This window comes from Callorhinus ursinus, unplaced genomic scaffold (genome assembly GCF_003265705.2).
Source record: "Callorhinus ursinus isolate GAN/ISIS: 27379988/994484 unplaced genomic scaffold, GSC_fseal_2.0 scaffold9, whole genome shotgun sequence".
Classification (NCBI taxonomy): domain Eukaryota; kingdom Metazoa; phylum Chordata; class Mammalia; order Carnivora; family Otariidae; genus Callorhinus; species Callorhinus ursinus.
Window position 1 is genome coordinate 18477393 of NW_027397071.1, and position 18162 is coordinate 18495554.

The 18162-nt window shown below is 35.0% G+C and overlaps 1 protein-coding gene across 4 annotated transcripts in view; it reads left to right on the forward strand.

Moving 5' to 3' along the window:
• Nucleotides 1-5881, forward strand: part of PLPPR5 (phospholipid phosphatase related 5) — a 119083-nt gene extending 113202 nt beyond the window's left edge. For all 4 annotated transcript variants that reach the window (XM_073896263.1, XM_073896264.1, XM_073896262.1 and 1 more), the window contains one exon: nucleotides 5139-5881. In XM_073896263.1, coding sequence (XP_073752364.1) covers nucleotides 5139-5171 — 33 coding nt within the window. In that variant the 3' untranslated portion in view covers nucleotides 5172-5881. The remainder of the gene's footprint in view (nucleotides 1-5138) is intronic.
• Nucleotides 5882-18162: the final 12281 nt, after the last annotated feature.

Below are 18162 nucleotides of genomic sequence, written 5' to 3' on the forward strand. Positions count from 1 at the left end.
GGGAACTTGGGGTACAGGTCAGCTTAAGTTAAGACAACAAATAGAGCTTTACCAACTTAAGAGCTACTTCTGCTGTGTCCAGGCAGGGAACCTAATTCATACCCCACTCATCACTGAATACAGGCTTCAGCCTGTCCAACCAGGGAATAATAGCAGCCTCCACCTGCCCAAGGACTTTATTAGCAGACACAACCAGAAACCCAAACTGAGCTGACTGGTGAAGAACTGTTGCTGCCAAAGCAAACTTGTAAAGTCTAGAAGACGAGCCCAATTATTCAAATGCACAGATACCAACATAAGGAATCAAGGATCACAAAAAATCAAATAAATATGGCTCCACCAAAGGAAACTAATAAAGTTCCAATAAATATCTCTAAACAAATAGAGATCTAGGAGCTGTCAAAGAATTCAGAATAATCCTCTTAAGGATGTTTAGTGAACCACACATTATAATTAAATATAGTCGTAGTTAGATTCTGCAATATGGTAATAGTGGTATATAATTCACTTAAAACTCTAGTTTAAAAGTTAAAAAAACATAGTAAAAATAACCATAACTACAATAATCTGTTATTACACAACATAAAACATATAACTTGTAATAGTGGTAACCTAAAATGTGAAGAAGAAAAATAAAAATGTAAAGCTTATAAATTCTATTCAAGTTAAGCTGTTACCAGTTTAAAATAAGTTATAAGTTTAAGCTGTTTTTTGTGTGCCTCAAGGTAACCACAAGGGAAAATTCTGTAGAAATTACACAAAGGAACACAATAAAGAAGTTAAAGCATATGGTATCAAAAGGCATCAAAACACAAAAATGACAGCAAGAAAAAAACAAGGAACAATGGATCTATTAAAACAACAACAACAACAACAAAATGGCAATAGTAAGTTTTTACCTATCAACAATTACTTTAAAAGTAAATGGATTAAGTTCTACAATTAAAAGACATAGAATGGCTGAGTGGATTTTTTTAAAAAATAGATCCAAATAGATACTGCCTATAAGAGATTCACTTTAGCCTTAAAGACATTCATAGACTGAGAGTGAAAGGATGGGAAAAGACATTTCAAGCAAATGGTAAAAAGAGCAGAGGTAGCTCTGCTTATATCAGACAAAATAGACTTTATGCTAGAAATGGTAAAAAGAGACAAAAAAGGTCATTATATAACAATAAACAGGTCAATACATCAATAAGATATAACAATTATAAGTATTTATATTTGAAGCACCTAAATATATAAAGCAAAAACTAACAGAGCTAAAAGTAGAAATAAACAGCAATACAATAATATTTGGGGACTTTAATACTCCACTCTCAACAACGGATAGGTCTTCGAGACAGAATCAATAAGGAAATAGCAGATTGTAATACTGTAGACCAAAAGGACCTCACAGATACATATAGAGCATTTTATCTTACAACAGCAAAATGCACATTCTTGTCAAGCACACATGGAACATTTTCTAGGGCAGACTATATGCTTGACCACAAAACAAGTCTTAGCAAATTCAAGAAGATTGAAATCATACCAAGTGTCCTCTTTGACCACAATGGCATGTAACCAGAAATCAATAACAAGAAGAAAACTGGAATTCATGAACACATGGAAAGTAAATAACACTTCCCAGAACAACCAATGGATCAAAGAAGAAGTTAAAGAAATAAAAAATTTCTTGAGACAAAAGAAAATGGAAATGCAACATACCAGAACTTGTGGGATGCAGCAAAAGCAGTTCTTAGAGGGAAGTTCACAGCAATAAATGCCTACATTAAGAGACAAGAAAAATCCCAAATAAACAACCTAACTCTCACTTTAAAGAAGGAGAAAAAGAAGAATGAACTGAGCCCAAAGTTACAGAAGATTGGAAATAATAAAGATTAGAGCAGAAATAAATGAAATAAAGAACGGGAAAAAAAATAGAAAATACTAGCCAGATTAAGAGTTGGTTCTTTGAAAAGATAAACAAAATTGGCAACCCTTAGCTAAACTAACTGAGGAAAAAAGAGAAAGGACTCAAATGAACAAAATTATAAATGAAGACATTACAATAGATACCACAGAAACTTAAAGAATCATAAGAGCTACTGTGAATAACTATATGCCAACTTACTAAGACTGAATCAGGGAAAAATAGAGAATCTGAACAGACCAGTTATTTGTGAGTAGATTGAATCAGTAATCAAAAATCTCCCAATGGTGAAAAGCCCAGGACCAGATGGTTTCATGGGTGAATTTTACCACACATTTGAAGAATTAACACCAATCCTCAAATTCTTCCAGAACATCAAAGAGAAGGAAACAGTTTCAAACTCATTTTATAAGGTGAACATTACCCTGATACTAAAATTAAAAAAAAAAAAGATTTGCTAGAAAAGAAAAAGGCCAATATCCCTGATGTCCATATGTGCTAAAATTCTCAATAAAACACAGGCTTACCTCATTTTATTGTGCTTCTCTTTACTGCAGTTCACAGATACTGTGATTTTTATAAATTAAAGGTTTGTGGCAACCCTGCATCAAGCAAGTCTATCAGAGTTGTTTTTCCAACAGCATTTGCTAACTTCATGTCTCTGTCTCACATTTTGAAAATTCTCACACTATTCCAAACTTTTTCATTATAATTATATTTGTTATGGTGATCTGTAGTCATGATTATGACTCACTGAAAGCTCAGATGATGGCATTTTTGACAATAAAGTATTTCTTAATTAAGGTATGTGCATTTTTTTTTAGACATAATGCTATTGCACACTTAATAGACTACAGTATAGTATAAATATAACTTTTATATGTACTGGGAAACCAAAAGCATCATTTAACTTGCTTTATGGTGGTAGTTGTTTTGTTGTGGTTGTCTGGAACCAAACCTTCAGTACCTCTAAGGTATGCTTGTCCTAGCAAACCAGATTCAGCAGTGCATTAAAGGGATCATTCACCATGAACAAGTGGGATTTATCCCTGGGATGCAAGGATGGTTCAACATATGCGAATCAATCAGTGTGATACATCACATTAATAGAATGAAAGAAAAGAATCATATGATCATTTTAATAGACACAGAAAAACGTTTGACAAAATTCAACATCCGTTCATGATAAAACTCTTAACACATTAGGCATAGAAGGAACATATCTCAACATAATAAAGGCCATATATGCCAAGCCCACAGCTAACATCATACTCAATGGTGAAAGGTTGAACACTTTCTCTAAGATCAGGAACACGACATGGATGCCCACTCTCACCACTCCCATTCAGCATAGTCCTTGGAAGTCCTAGCTAAAGCAATTAGGCAAGAAAAAGAAATAAAAGGTATCAGAATTAGAAAGGAAGAAATAGTAAAACTGACTCTATTTGCAGATGACATGATTTTATACAGAGAAAACCCTAAAGATGCAACCAAAAACTGTTAGATCAAAATAATGAGTTTAGATTCAATAGAACCCCTATCAAGATTCCAAAGGCATTTTTTACAGACCTAAAAAAAATAAATAAAAACACTCATAAAATTTATATGGAATCACAAAGACCCCAAATAGTCAAAGAAATCCTGAGAAAGAAGGAGAAAACATGAGGCATCATACAACCTGTTGCTATACTATAAAGCAATAGTTATCAAAATTGTATGGTCCTGGCATAAAAACAGACAAATAGACTGAAAGAACAGAATCAAGAGCTGAGAAATAAACCCAAGCATATTCAGTCAACTAATATTTGACAAGGGAGCCAGGAATACTCAATGGAGAAAAGACAGTTTTTTGTTTTTTGTTTTTTTTAATAAATGATGTTGCTGTAATTAGATATTTGCATGTAAAAGAATGAAACTGGGCCTATATTTATGCCACTTACAAAAATTAACTCAAAATGGATTAAATACTTAAATGTAAGGCCTGAAGCCATGAAAATCCTAGAAGAAAACATAGGAATAAAGCTCCTTGAGGGGTCTTGGTAATGATTTTTTTAATATGACACCTAAAGTATAAGCAACAAAATCAAAAATAAGTAAGTCGGACTACATCAAACTAAAAAGCTTCTGCACAGCAAAAGGAACCATCAACAAGGTGAAAAACAACCTATGGAATTGGAAAAAAATATTTTCAAACCATATATCTGATAAGAAGTTAATATCCAATATATATAAAGAACTCATACAAGTTAATAGCAAAACACAAATAACCTAATTTAAAAATGGGCAAAGGACATGAATAGACATTTCTCCAAAGAAGATATATGAAAGGCCAATAGGTATATGAAAAGATGCTCAACATCGCTAGTCATTAGGGAGATGCAAATTAAAACCACAATGAGATATCACCTCATGCCTGTTGGAATGGCCAACATCAAAAAGACAAGACATAGCAGATGCTGGCGTGCATGTGGAGAAAAGAGACCCCTTGTGCACTATGGGTAGGATTGTAAATTGTTGCAGCCTTTATGGAAAACAGTATGGAGAATCCTCAAAAAATTAAAAATAGAACTATCACGTGATCCACCAATTCACTTTTGAGAATATATCCAAAGGAAACAAAAACACTAACTCAAAAAGGTCTCTGTATCTCATGTTGATAGCAACATTATTTACAACATCATCTCATAACATCTCATAACATGTAACATGTAAATCAAACCACCATGCTGTATGCCTTAAACTTATACAGTGATGTATGTCAATTATTTCTCAATAAAACCAGAAACAAATGAAGTGTTTTAGGAGATCTTTGTTAACCAGCAAATGCTTTTCAGTCTGAGCATTTCACCAAGTTGTTTTATGCCATCTGTCTCACAGGGAACAATTAATCTGAACCTCTATCACGCAGCATTAAAATTCCATTAACAACAGTGAGCAGAATATTAACGTGTGTGGAATTGCCATTTTCATCTCTCCAAATTTCAGTGTTAATTGTGAATATTACACCTTAATCTATTTGGTGAATTAAGAATATTGAATAAAATATATAATTAGCAGTTAAATGTATATAATAATACATAGAACTTAAGTGTATTTTCTGCAACTTAATCACAGATGGGCTACAGATTTCTATTAAGCTAATGATCATTTGTAAAAGTACTAAATACCTCCCAAAGCCAATTTTCCCAGGACTCTGATATTTTAATTCCTTTCTCTTTTTCAGAACCATATCACCGCCTTTGCAGAAGTCACATGATACTGAAACAGGTGGTTTATCACTGCATTGGACATCGTCCCTTTTCACCACCCACTCATAACCCCCAAAGTTTGTTTGATTACAACAGAAGTTTATAAAGTTGTCTAATAATTTTTATAATTTTAAAATCAGTGTCAACTTATCTGTTTCCCCCACTAGACTGTGAGCTCCTCAAGGGCAGGACTGTGTCTTTCTTCTCTGTATCCCCAGCACCTACAACAAAACCTCGCACAAAGTAGGTGTTAAATAAAATGTGACGACCCAATGAAAAGATTAATTCGTAAATAAAACATTCACGTTAGTTTCTCACAGAATCACCGATACTATGTGAAAAGGAAACTTTACACAAGTCATCTTGTATAAGAAATCCCTCCATCTGGGGCTAGGTAAGCTTTTTAATTTTTCATAGATCTATTCAGCAGTATATCACATTTCATTTGAAGCGGACTTCGAAAGTCATGGGGGTTTTATGTTATTATTCAGCATGACATTATTTCCATTCTAACAGATTTCAGTGTGTGAAATTACTTTACTTTTAGAAAGTATGTTCTATACTAAAATAATGTTTGCACATAATATTATACTATATTTCACTTAAAATACCATTCATACTATACATTCTAAGACTGGTGCTTCTGCTTTTGAAGGGGGAAAATGCCAATTTTTACTGTAATAAGTAATGTATCATAATTAAAAATTATTTATTTGGACTTTTGTTCCTGACAATTGTGGTTTAATTGTTGACTTGTAGCTTTCAAATGCAGGTAGTGCTTAGGATATTTTTAGACAAAATCTAGCAATGGTGCCTATGTATTGAGCAATTTTCCACTGATAAAAGTCTCTCAAGAGGGGGGAAGGCTCCATTCTTAGGCTTTTTACTAGTCAAGATTCCACATAAACAGGAAAGAACCACACTCTGACACATAAGTTAAAAATCTACAAATGCCAGAAATGTGGTTAATGCATCTTACTTTGCATTTGTATAGTTTTATAGTTTACAAGGTACATTTTCATTTATAATTTTACTTAATCCTTACAGTAGCCTTGTGCAATCATTGAAATTGGCTTTAGTTTATAAATGAGAAAAATAAAGCCAAGGCAAGGTAAATAATATGCCCAATTCCATACAACTAGTAGGAGGCAGTTAAAATTTAAATTCAGGTTTTTTGACCCTGAACCAGTATTCTTTTCTAATACACCACAGCTATCGTATCATTTTGGACACACTGAAACCTTTGAGAGGTCAGGAGAGTCCTGGACAACTACCTATGGTTTTTAAAAAAATGAAGAAATACCAAAATAGAATTATAAGAGCTATGTTGTATTTTAAATATTTATGTTTTAAGAAGGAACACTTTTCAAATATGCAACGATATAGTAACCTATTTTTAATTTTCTTTAAAAATAATGTCAAGAGTCTAGATGTGAGGTCTTTTGTAAAGTGGAAACCTAAATCAGGTAGCTCTCCTGCAACCCTCACCCCAATGCTCTATACCCCACCCCTCAGGAGAGGCCCCAAAGGACGTACCTCACACTGAGCATGTGAAATTAAGGATGAAACCATGTCAATATAAGGAAGATGAACTGGGCTATGATTACACCATTAAATGTACTCTTCTACCATAATGTCACAATTTTTAAAGCCACCCTGAGTAGCTTTGTCTTATATGGGCAGTAAGTAATTGACTGAAATGAATCTTCCTCACCTTGACAGTAATAAAAAAAAAAAAGAAACTTTAAATTTTCTCTGTAATTTCAACAGAAATCAGCAAATGAATATAACCAAAGACTTGTTCATTATTCCCCAAATAGATTTTACTTGCTCTTTTCCATTACTATGGGAGTTAAAACACTTTTTGTAGGGCCAAAAGCAGAAAATCCATATTTCTACCAAATTCAGACTTCTATAGCAATTCAACTCGGTTGGAAATTTAAAACGAGGAAGGTTAGAATGCCTTGATCCTCTTTAATGATCTTTTTAGGCAATAACAGTAATAGGGAGTTCACTTACAAGGAATGGAAGTGAAAAGGATGATTATAATGTCTTTGGAGGCAGGATTACCAGTAAGACTTCTGAAGTTACATCAGTTTAAAGGTTCTAGAATCAGTTTTCCAAGGAGCCAATTTGGAATGTTTTTCCTGTTGGAAGCCTTAGCTATATATTCATGTGTAAATGTTGTGTCTTTGCACCTTGTTAAACCAGGTCCAAATGCAGGAGTTATATACATTCCTCAGAAATCCAGATTTTATCCAGGATCAGAGTAAGGTCATCTCTAATATTAAATGTTATGGGCCCAAGATTGTGTATTGAATGACCCTGCCATGACAGAAATTCAGAAGAATAAAAAGATACACATGCATAAGGCAAAAAGCCAGCAAAGAGCCCTGAACCATGATGCTATAACTACAAATAATGAAAAACACGTTTAAGAAAATATGAATCTGTAAATATGTACATATATAGTCTAGTAAAAGCAGGCAAACACCTACTTTTCTGATAAAGACATCTTTTTATTCTACTTACTCGGGGCCCAGGTCAGTCTAAATTGATCGGCGTGAAAATTTTAGTAGTCTCTGTTTGCATGGCAGAAATTCTGCACATGTTTTATTTGATTCCTAAGATTATTTAAAAGGCTCTTTTATGTTAAAAGAGAGGTGAACCTTCTTTGACAGACTTGGTTTTTTCCACTTCTAACTGGGCCTCTCTTTTCTCAGGATCTATCCTAGCCAAATATCACAGTTACATTTACCATACAGTTTCCTTTGTGAAAAAGCAGTAGGGGAGGACATAATTCTCTGCTGTGTATTGTATTTTTCAAATAAAATTTAAAAAATTTAAAAAATTAAGTTTGATTTTTTTTTTTTTTTTTTTTGGTAAATCCTTTCTTGGGGTAGACGAATAAAGGACATTTGTGTGATGCAAGTCGCATTGTCAGAGTGACTGGAGAATGTTTGCAAAGGGATCACAATGGTTGACATTAGACCAGTTCTCTGGGCAGCTATATCCCATGGGCCATCCTGGGATCTTAGCAACCTCTTTATTTGCAAATCAGAAGCCCCTGAAACTATCCATCTGGGATGCCGAGCAGGTGTATGATCTACTACAGAATCTGTCCTCTGGATAAGGAAGGTACTAAAGAATGGATGTAAATGATCTTGTTCTTGCCTCTAGGGCACCATTTATTAAATTTTGATTGCATGTTTGAAAAAGTTTCCCTGGACATATACCAAATGGTTCTATTTATACCTTAGAAACACAAATCTTTTCACTATTTGCCAAACATGGGCTTGAAATGAAGTTTGTGACCTTGGATTCTTTTAAAATTTCAATTAAGGACATTTCTTCCAGATCTTAAGTGAGTGATTTTCTTATAAAAAGAAAAAAATAAGAGTATTTATATTCTGCTTCACTATCCCCTTTACTTTAGATTATAGCTGGTTCTTAGGCTGATAAACCTTGGGACATGGTCGAGGTTTAATAAGAAAAATACGTCTCCCCCCACCCACCAAGCTTTGTGAGCCATGGATTACAGGATCTAAATTCTAGACTCAGACTGGTATTTTCAAATCTGTGGCCTTGCTCACAAGGAGCTCCAAATAAGAAAATATACAGGAGTGGACATACAACTATCTTTAGCATTCAGCTGAAAGCGCAAAGTTCACATCTCGAAGATGCTATCCTCAACAAGCCTGATCCTAACAAACACCATCCTGTGTCCTGTTTATCTTCATATTATTAATAACATTTATACATGTGGGTACATTCTTCACTTTGCCCTGAAACACTATCACTTGTACAAAAGAGGAAAAATTGTTCTCTTCTCAAGAGGAAAAAAGGATATATTTTTAAATCAATATTAGAAAAAGAAAGAAAAATCTTTCCAAACTAGTGAGACACATTGAGTATTAATCAGGCTTCTCTGGAGGTATTGTTCCTACTCAAGAAGGCCCTTCAGCCTTCTTTCCTTCAGCAAATATTTACTGACTAGTTCTGCGCACCAGATACTTGGCAATGTGCCAATTAAACAGTGGCTAGAAAGATAGACACAGTCCCTGCCCTTTCTGATTGGACAGTTCAGCAGCCCCAACACTGATGGTTCCCTAAGAGGTCTATTTAAGTTAGGGTGGGAGAATTGGCTTGGGGTTAGCCAGCTATCTACTCTTGAGACAAAACAAGGGGCACTTTTGTAGATTATAGCAAGAGCTACGGTTAACAAAAAAGCATTGCCTCCATAAACAACATAGTATAATTTGGCTATTGCTGAATTTAAAAAGCCCTAACATGCTATAATTATCCTCACAAATCTGTGGGTCAGTGGATCCCCTTCTGTAGTCTCAGCTGGGCTCAGTCATGTACTTGTAATCAGGCTGGTAGCTCTGCTGATCTTGGTTAGACGTTCTCACATACATGGGGGTCATCTGGCTGTAGGCTGATCTAGGGTGGCTTCACTTGGGACAACTGAACTTTTCTCTATATGGTCTCTCAATGTCCCCGGGGCTAGCTAAGGTCCTTCCTGTGTGGGGAGGCCAAGACAGAGCAGAATCAGGCAGGCACTGGCACATTGTCATTTCTATCTCATTTAATTGGCAAAGGCCAAGTCTCAAGGCCAGCCCAGATACAAGTACTGTAGGAGCAGCTGGAAAGTCATTGGCAAAGAGGTGGACACAAAGATGGGTGGAGAATAAGGGCTACTTTGCATTCAGTGTACCATAAACTTTTACTGCACCTAAACCTTAAAATTGTTTAAGGAGTGCCCCCCTGAATTGAGTTTCTCAACTTACTGAGTACCGATTTTTTCTGATAAGCACAAGATACCCACAAATGACAATAGAAAGCAAGCTCATTGTATCTGAACAAAAATGGCCACCCCACCAATCATCAACTACACCCCAAAAATGTCTTTGCGATAACTGGCTGGAGAACTGCCCATCCAGCTCTTAACTGAAAGCAATGGGGAGCTTGCTGAAGCTTTTCTAGGTTTCCCCAGAAAGTCTTCCTAGGTCTTCTCCTATAGTTATAAAGGAAGCAGTCATAATTTTATAAGAAAATGAAGAGACAGAGAATGAGAAAACATCTGAGCAGAAAGAATAGGAAAAAAGTTGAAGCAAAAAAAAATAAATAAATAAGTAAAACCTGAAGAAGGCAAAGGAATAACTGAAATAGAAAACCAGGTTATGATTCATTGATTGATTATGTGCATGTATGTGTGTTGTGTATGTGCCTATGTTGTAAAATTTTTATTTTCACAAATTTCAGTTACCGTGGTGCTAGGAACTGAATATTTGTGTCCCCCAAAATTCATATGTTGAAGCTTGAATCCCCAAAGTGATGGTATGTTGAGATGGGGGAATTTGGATCATTAGGTCATAGGTTATGAGGGTGGGTCCTCTTGATGTCAATGCCCTTATAATAAGAGACACAAGAAGACTGTCTTCCTCTCTCTCTCTCTCTGCTCTCTGCCATGTGATATATGAGAAGACAGCTGCCTGCACACCAGAAAGATGGCTTTCCTCAAGCACCAGACCTCCAGCACCTTGATCTTGGACGTCACAGCTTCTAGAACAATAAATGATTGTTGTTTAAGTCACCCAGCCCAAACTGACTAAGTCATGGTTTAGTTAAATAACACCACTCCCCCAGCAACATTGTTCACATTTGAGTTACCATGGTATAATAACCATGAGTTATTGCATGAAGTACAAACATTGCTGCTGATTCATCTGTGCTCAAGTCACTGTGTAAATAACACATGTGGGTTATGACCAGCGACCTATTATGTCACAGTTTTAGAGTCTGTCAATGGTCACTGCACATTTGTTGTTTGGTTCATGCACAGACAGCAAAGCATGCAATTGTGTTAACTCTGTGTCTCCCTGTGATAACTCCATGTGACATTTTTTTTAATGCATCATGAAAAGAGGGAACTAGCCAACAAAGATGGAAGTGCAGCAAAGAAGAAAAGGTGATAATGTTGAAAATGAAATTCAAATCGAACATACATGTGGTTGTAGAAGACTTAGTTGACCATGAGAATGTTGGTGGTGAATGAAATCGCCACCATCATCAGACATCGTGTCCCTACCATTTCGGAAGCCTTCAAATTCAATCTGAATACTTGGTTTCAATCTCGAAATGCTAAAGACACACAGACATGCCAGCCGGGCCACCATCAACTGAGACCAAACACTGTTCACTTGAACAGCTAGAAGAGTTGAGGGAAAGTGGGTTTATTAATGAAAAGGAAAATAATTTGTGATGAAAAAGATGAAGATGTCTCAAAGGAAGTGATGTGGACCAAAAAACCCAACTTCATGCTAAAGGCACTCTTAGAGGTATTTCACAACATTGAAAGGCATGGAGGATAAAATGTTGGTAGCTGATCCAAACAAAGAAAGGAATATGACATGGGGCGCCTGGGTGGCTCAGTCGTTAAGCATCTGCCTTCAGCTCAGGTCATGATCCCAGAGTCCTGGGATTGAGCCCCACGTTGGGCTCCCTGCTCTGCAGGAAGCCTGCTTCTTCCTCTCTCACTCCCCCTGCTTGTGTTCCCTCTCTCGCTGTGTCTCTCTATCAAATAAATAAATAAAATCTTTAAATGAAAGAAAGAAAGAAAGAAAGGAATATGACAATTAACCAAGACACAAAAAATAATACTTTGGGTCAGAAGTTAATATGATAGGAAGAAGGCAAGCACTGTTCAAACTGCTCTGAATAAACATTTTTTTATAAAGAAATCAAGCATTTATTTTCAATGTTTCTAATGTTTTAAATTACAGTGTATTAACCAATATAAGTTTTGCCATTTTTATTGCATAAGCAATAATTGCATTTAAAATTTTGGCAGTAAGAAAGTTTTTAATGTTTTGACAAAAAAACTTAAAGGTAAAAGATAAATTATAACTTTCCCCATTGCTTATTATGATCTTTTTGCACAGATTCAGGTTGCACGGTTATTGTGTATGGTACACCATACAAAGTCTACTGTACAAAGTAAGACTTCTTGTCTACATGTATATGTGTATATGTATATATACTGTATATTACATATAGAAGCATATAAAGACCTTTAGAGGGATATATATGTTTTATATATATATAAATTATATAAATATATATATAAAATCCCTAATATATGTAACACATAAAAGCTTTCTTTTTAAAAGAAATGTTCCATGCTTTATGTTAATGCACAATATACTTGTAGTCTCATATTTGTTCATTATTATATAGATCTCTTTTTATTGCAATTATTTGGTCACATATTTTCTATGGCCAAATTAAGAAATATTGGTCCTATGAATGTATAGAAATGTCTTGGTACCAGAGTGCCAACTCAGCTATGCCAACTATTCATTAGAAGGAGTAGAAAGGAGATCAGGAAAAGTGATTTTTTTTTTTCCAAATAACTCAAGCTTAATACTGTAGGTAATCTTTCTAAATTATCTTGCACATATTCTGGCTTAGTACATAAATATGCATAATTTAACCCACTTTGCCTTTTGAGCATGAATCATTTTTTGGTGCTCTAATAAGTAAAGCTCTTGGGAGTTATAATGAGTTATGAAGTTATATAGGGGGTTTGTTTCCTTGATCTAAGGATTATTTATTTGATTTTTTTTTTCCTGTTTACCTTCTTAGAGCTTTCTCTGCCCTCTGCTGTTAATTCTCATTGTTTCTTGTCTTGAAATCTCTCTTAGCAACCTTCTGACCGGCTTCCAGTATGTTACTGTATTCGTCAGCCCAGGCTGCCACAACACAGTACCACAGGCTGGGTAGCTTAAACCACAGATATTTATTTTCTCACAGTTCTGAGGCGTGAAAGCCTAAGATCAAGGTGGTGTTTGGTGAGGATTCTCTCCTCCGGTTGGAGACAGCTGCCTTCTCTCTGTGTCCTCACATGGCCTTTCCTTTGTGTACCTGCAGAGAAAAACAGCTCTGGTGTCTCTTCCTCTTGTCACAAAGACACCAGTTCTCTCAGAATAAAGCCCCCTTTTATGACCTCATTGAACCCTAGTTATCTCCCAAAAGGCTCTGCCGCAAAATACAGTCACACTCAGGGTCAAGCCTTCAACATATGAATCTGGGAGGGGGATGCAATTCGGTCCAAAACAGCTATGCACTCATTTCCTTAAAATGTCATCTTCTTAAAATAAATAAATAAATATAAATAAATAAAATAATAAAAATAAAATAAAATAAAATTTCATCTTCTATACTGACAATGTCTTACCCAGTAACTGAAGGATGCCAGTGGAACACAGGTGACAAGGGTGTTATTATACGTAAAACTCAGTCAGTTAGGATAAGGGGGGGCTCTACTCTCTCATGAAATAAAATGTGTGGGCTTTGTGATAGATATTTTCACTGCTGCTACTCTGACTTATTCGATGGGCTACTGATTTCAGGAGGCCTTCAATGGTTCAAATTAAAGCTACCTGATCATTAAAAGTGGAGCCATGATTGTCTTTGTTGTGGGTAAGTATATTGAAGGTAGGGTGGTTTTTTTTTTTTCTGAAAATAAGAAAGTGTAACATGAGATTTCCAGGTGTTATCTTAAGGTATGATCTGCAAGAACTCAAGTAGATGTCAAATAATTATGTTTGCTAAGAAAATGCCTTTCGCCTATGGTGCAATGTTAGTACAATTTCATTATAAATGAAGTATAAATTTTTGAGATCCTGAATTGCAATGACCGAATGTAAAACTTCAGTGCTATGAAAGTTTTAGCTATTTTAGCTAGATCGTTTTCATTGTGATTTGGTGCTTTGTGTTAAGGAAGATCAATGTGTATATTAGACTAGATAAGCCAAATAAAATAGACCTGGTATTTTTTAAGTGAGAATGGTGACAGCATCTGGGATCATAGCCATACCATTTTAGATGCTTTTATATTTATTCTGAATACTTGGTCTTAATCTCAAAATACTAAAGACATATGGACATACCAGCTGGACCACCATCAACTGAAACTCTAACATTGTTCACTTTAACAATATATATTTTGAAAAGATAGCATTGCTATTTTTCAACTCCATATTCCCCTCCACTATTGCTACCTCTTTCTAATTCAACAGATTTCCAGAACACTGTAAGGATAGCAGAAGCAATAGTAAGCTAAATTCTCTTCTATCCAGGTTAATCTAGATGTAGGTACAGAAATGTTACACCCTGTTTATACCCTGATATATAAATGGGTGATGGGTATTAAGGAGGGCACTTGTTGTGATGAGCACTGGGTGTTGTATGTGTAATGAATCACTAAATTCTACACCTGAAACTAATATTATACTGTATGCTAACTAACTGGAATTTAAATAAAAATTTGGAGAAAGAAAAAAATAAAATGTATGGATTCCTAAATAAATAAACAAATAAACTCATGGTATATTTATAATGACATATATTATATACATCATATATTACATATACAGTTTATATACATATAAATTATAGAAATATATAAAATATTAACTTTAATAATATTAAATATTATATATCATATATTATAAATTTATATTACATACAAATCATATAAATATATAAAACATTAACTTTAATAATATTAACTATTAAAATAAATACTGATGTTTGCATGTAAATATATAAAAATTATATATATATATATATACACACATATATATGTGTGTATATATATATATAATTTCATTTTGGGTAATAGACGAAGCAAGCACTTCTTTTCCTATTGTTATGGATTGAATTGTGTCTGTCTAAACTTATGCTGAAGTCCTAACCCCAAGTAGCTCAGAAGGGAACCTTATTTGGAAATAGAGTAGTTGCAGATACAAGTAATGAAGATGAGGTCATCCTGGCGTAGAATGCGCCTCCACTTCGACATGATGGGTGTCCACGAGAAAGGGGAAATTTGGACACAAACACACACATGTGAAGACGAAGGCAGAAACTGGGTGTTGCTTCTACATGCCCGGGATCTCCAAACTTGCCACCAAACTGGCAGAATCTGGGCAGGAGGCATGGAAAAGACTCTCCCTCACCACCTTTAGAAAGAACCAAGTCTGTTGACATCTTGATTTGGATTTCTAGCCGCTAAAATGGTGAGATAATAAATTTCTCTGAATTATACCACCCAGTTTGTAACACACAGCCCTAACAAGCTCATAGAACTATTTACTGCCTGTGGTACTCTGCAATAGTGGGCAAGGCAAAGACAGAAAGGCTTGAATTTTCACTTTTCCATTGCCAGTTCTGTGATTTAGACCATGCTATTTAAACCGACTAATCTCTATCGTCAGGTTACACTAAATTTTACTACAGAAACAGTCAACCCCCAAATCTCAGCCCAAAGTAATTATTGTTTACTTCTGCTTCACACATGCCCACCAAGGGTCACTTGGAGGCTCTGATCTAGTTAATGACCACCCTAAAATGACCCCCAGGCTGGTAGAGGAGATGCTGTTTAGAACAGAGGCATTAATTCTGACATAGGGGAAAGAGACCAGTGGTAAGTGTGCCTGGCTTTTAAATAGTCTACCCCAAAAGACACACATCACTTCTACTCACTTTTCATTGGCCAAAGCAAATCAACCATTGCTTGAATGCAAGAGAGTGGAGCAGTAATTAGAAGAAACAGCACCAAAAATCTGTAAACAGTCCCAATGGCCATCTGTCGGCATTGATATGATCATAAATTGAGATTAACTAATTTAATCATTCATATTTTCATTCACCAATATTTATCCAGGCCCTACTCTGTGCTAGCTACTATCCCAGAGAACTACTCTCAAGACAAAATCCCCGCCCTCAACAAATTTTCATTTTACTGGAGGAGTTTGTAGGAAAAATAAAGAAGAATGTAAGTGTATAATACAATTTCAGATACTTATAAGTGTTACGAAGAAAAGTGAAGCAGGGCAAGGTTACTGAGTGACACTGGAGTGGGAAGGTGTAAGGTCGATATTTTAGCAACAAGTACAAATTCCCTAGCATGGTCCATAGCGAGTGTAGGCACCCAAGAAATGATTTTTTTTTCCTTTCCCCCAACACCCTAGATCATTGGCATCAACAACAGAAGACTCAAAGTGAATTTTGTGACTATTAAATTATAAAACAGAAAAAGGATTAAAACGCCCAATTCTGGCAAGGATGTAATGTAACTGAGACAAGCATGTATTTCTGCTGGCAGTGAAAATCTCTTTAGAAAGCAATTTGGCAATACATTTCATGATCCACTAAAATGCTCATAACCCTGACTCAGTAATTTCATTCCTATGAATCTGTCTCCAAAAGTAATATAATTTAATAATCACAAAGATAAGTATTGCAGTATTATTTGTGATATCAAAAACAACATGAATATGCAGCAATAGGGAAATGGTTAAACGGATTACGGCTTACCAACTATATAGAATATTATGTAGTAATTAAAATGATAATTATGCACATTATGTAGCAACAGGAAAAATGTTTATGATATAATTTTAATTTTAAAAAGGATGTAAATTATACCCTATAATTATGTGATGTAAAAATCATAAATGTAAATGCATAAAATTAAAAGAGAACATGGAAAAGTGAAATCTAGAATGTACAAATTTGTAGTAATTAAAAATATATTTTATTCATTTTGTTACCTTTATCAAATGTTTAACAAGTACTTCCACACTATTGTTTATATAATGGATTCAAAATTATAGTTAAAAGAGCCATGGAGAACAATGATTTCCTACTCAATGGATTTGATCTTGACCGAAATCTTACTATGTGCTCTAATCTGACCAAACCTTATCCTATCTTAAATTTATAATCCTCAAATTACCACTTTTGTGATTTCTATATTAAATTGATATTGTAAATGATGTACTATATCTTAAATAAATAAATCCTGAAATTTAGTAAATGATGTAATCAGCCAGAACTTATTTCTGAGACATTGTAATAGAATGTGGATTTTAAATTTTCAGACCTTTGGTATCTTACTTGCTGGAATTTTGGGTGGGGAGTAGTATCTGTGCCTTCATTGCTGGAAAGCAGATTATGGACTAAGTCCAGTAGTTTTTTAACAGGGCTTAATTTTGTCCCCCAGGGGACATTTAGCAATAATTAGAAACCTTGTCACAACTTGGGGGAAGGAATTATGCTGCTGACATCGGGTGGGTAGAGGCCAGGGATGTGGCTAAACATCTTACAACATACATGACAGCTACAGAACAGCTCCCACAACAAAGAATGATCTGGCCCAAAATGCTATCAGTACCCAGGTTGAGAAATCCCAGAATAGGCAGTGGGAAGAATACAAGCTTGACAGTGAAGAAAACCAACTTCTAATTTTATTTTCACTGCTAAAATGTTGGCCTTGAGCTAGCCACTTAAATTCTATCCCTCAATTTGTTTATTAGCAAAAGAAGGTAAATAATATTTATCCTACCTCAGGGGACGGTTCTAAGAGTAAAATAGAGATAATGCAATAGTGCTTTAAGAAGTTAAATACCATACAAATATTATCATTATATATACTTCAAAAATCTCTTTAAGTTGATTACCAAAAAAACAATGAAGGTAGAAACAACTATTCAATAGCATATGAGTAACTGCTTCTGAAATTTTTAATTTGTTCTGTTTCCCTGAAGACTATTAATGAAAACCATAACAAAATAATACCACTTTACTTATATTTTCCAAATAAAATAATCTAGTTTCCTTAATCAATTGTCTGCCCCCATCCTGTGTCTTGAATTTCTCCACGGTCACCGGGTTCTTGCCTTTAGCTACAGATATGCTCAGGATCCTTTGGGGGACCATTCAGTTCCACTTCAGGCTATACCACTTCCACTCTATCATTTATTACTTCTTACTACCAATTTCTCACCTCCGTTTCACTCCAATGCCAACTGGTATATAACCCAAACATTTCTTCATTGCAACTGCTCAGATTAACCTCAACCACGCTAAAGAGAATGCCTAAAAGCAATGACATCCCAGTAGTGGAAGGACACTAAATGCCTACATCTTGGT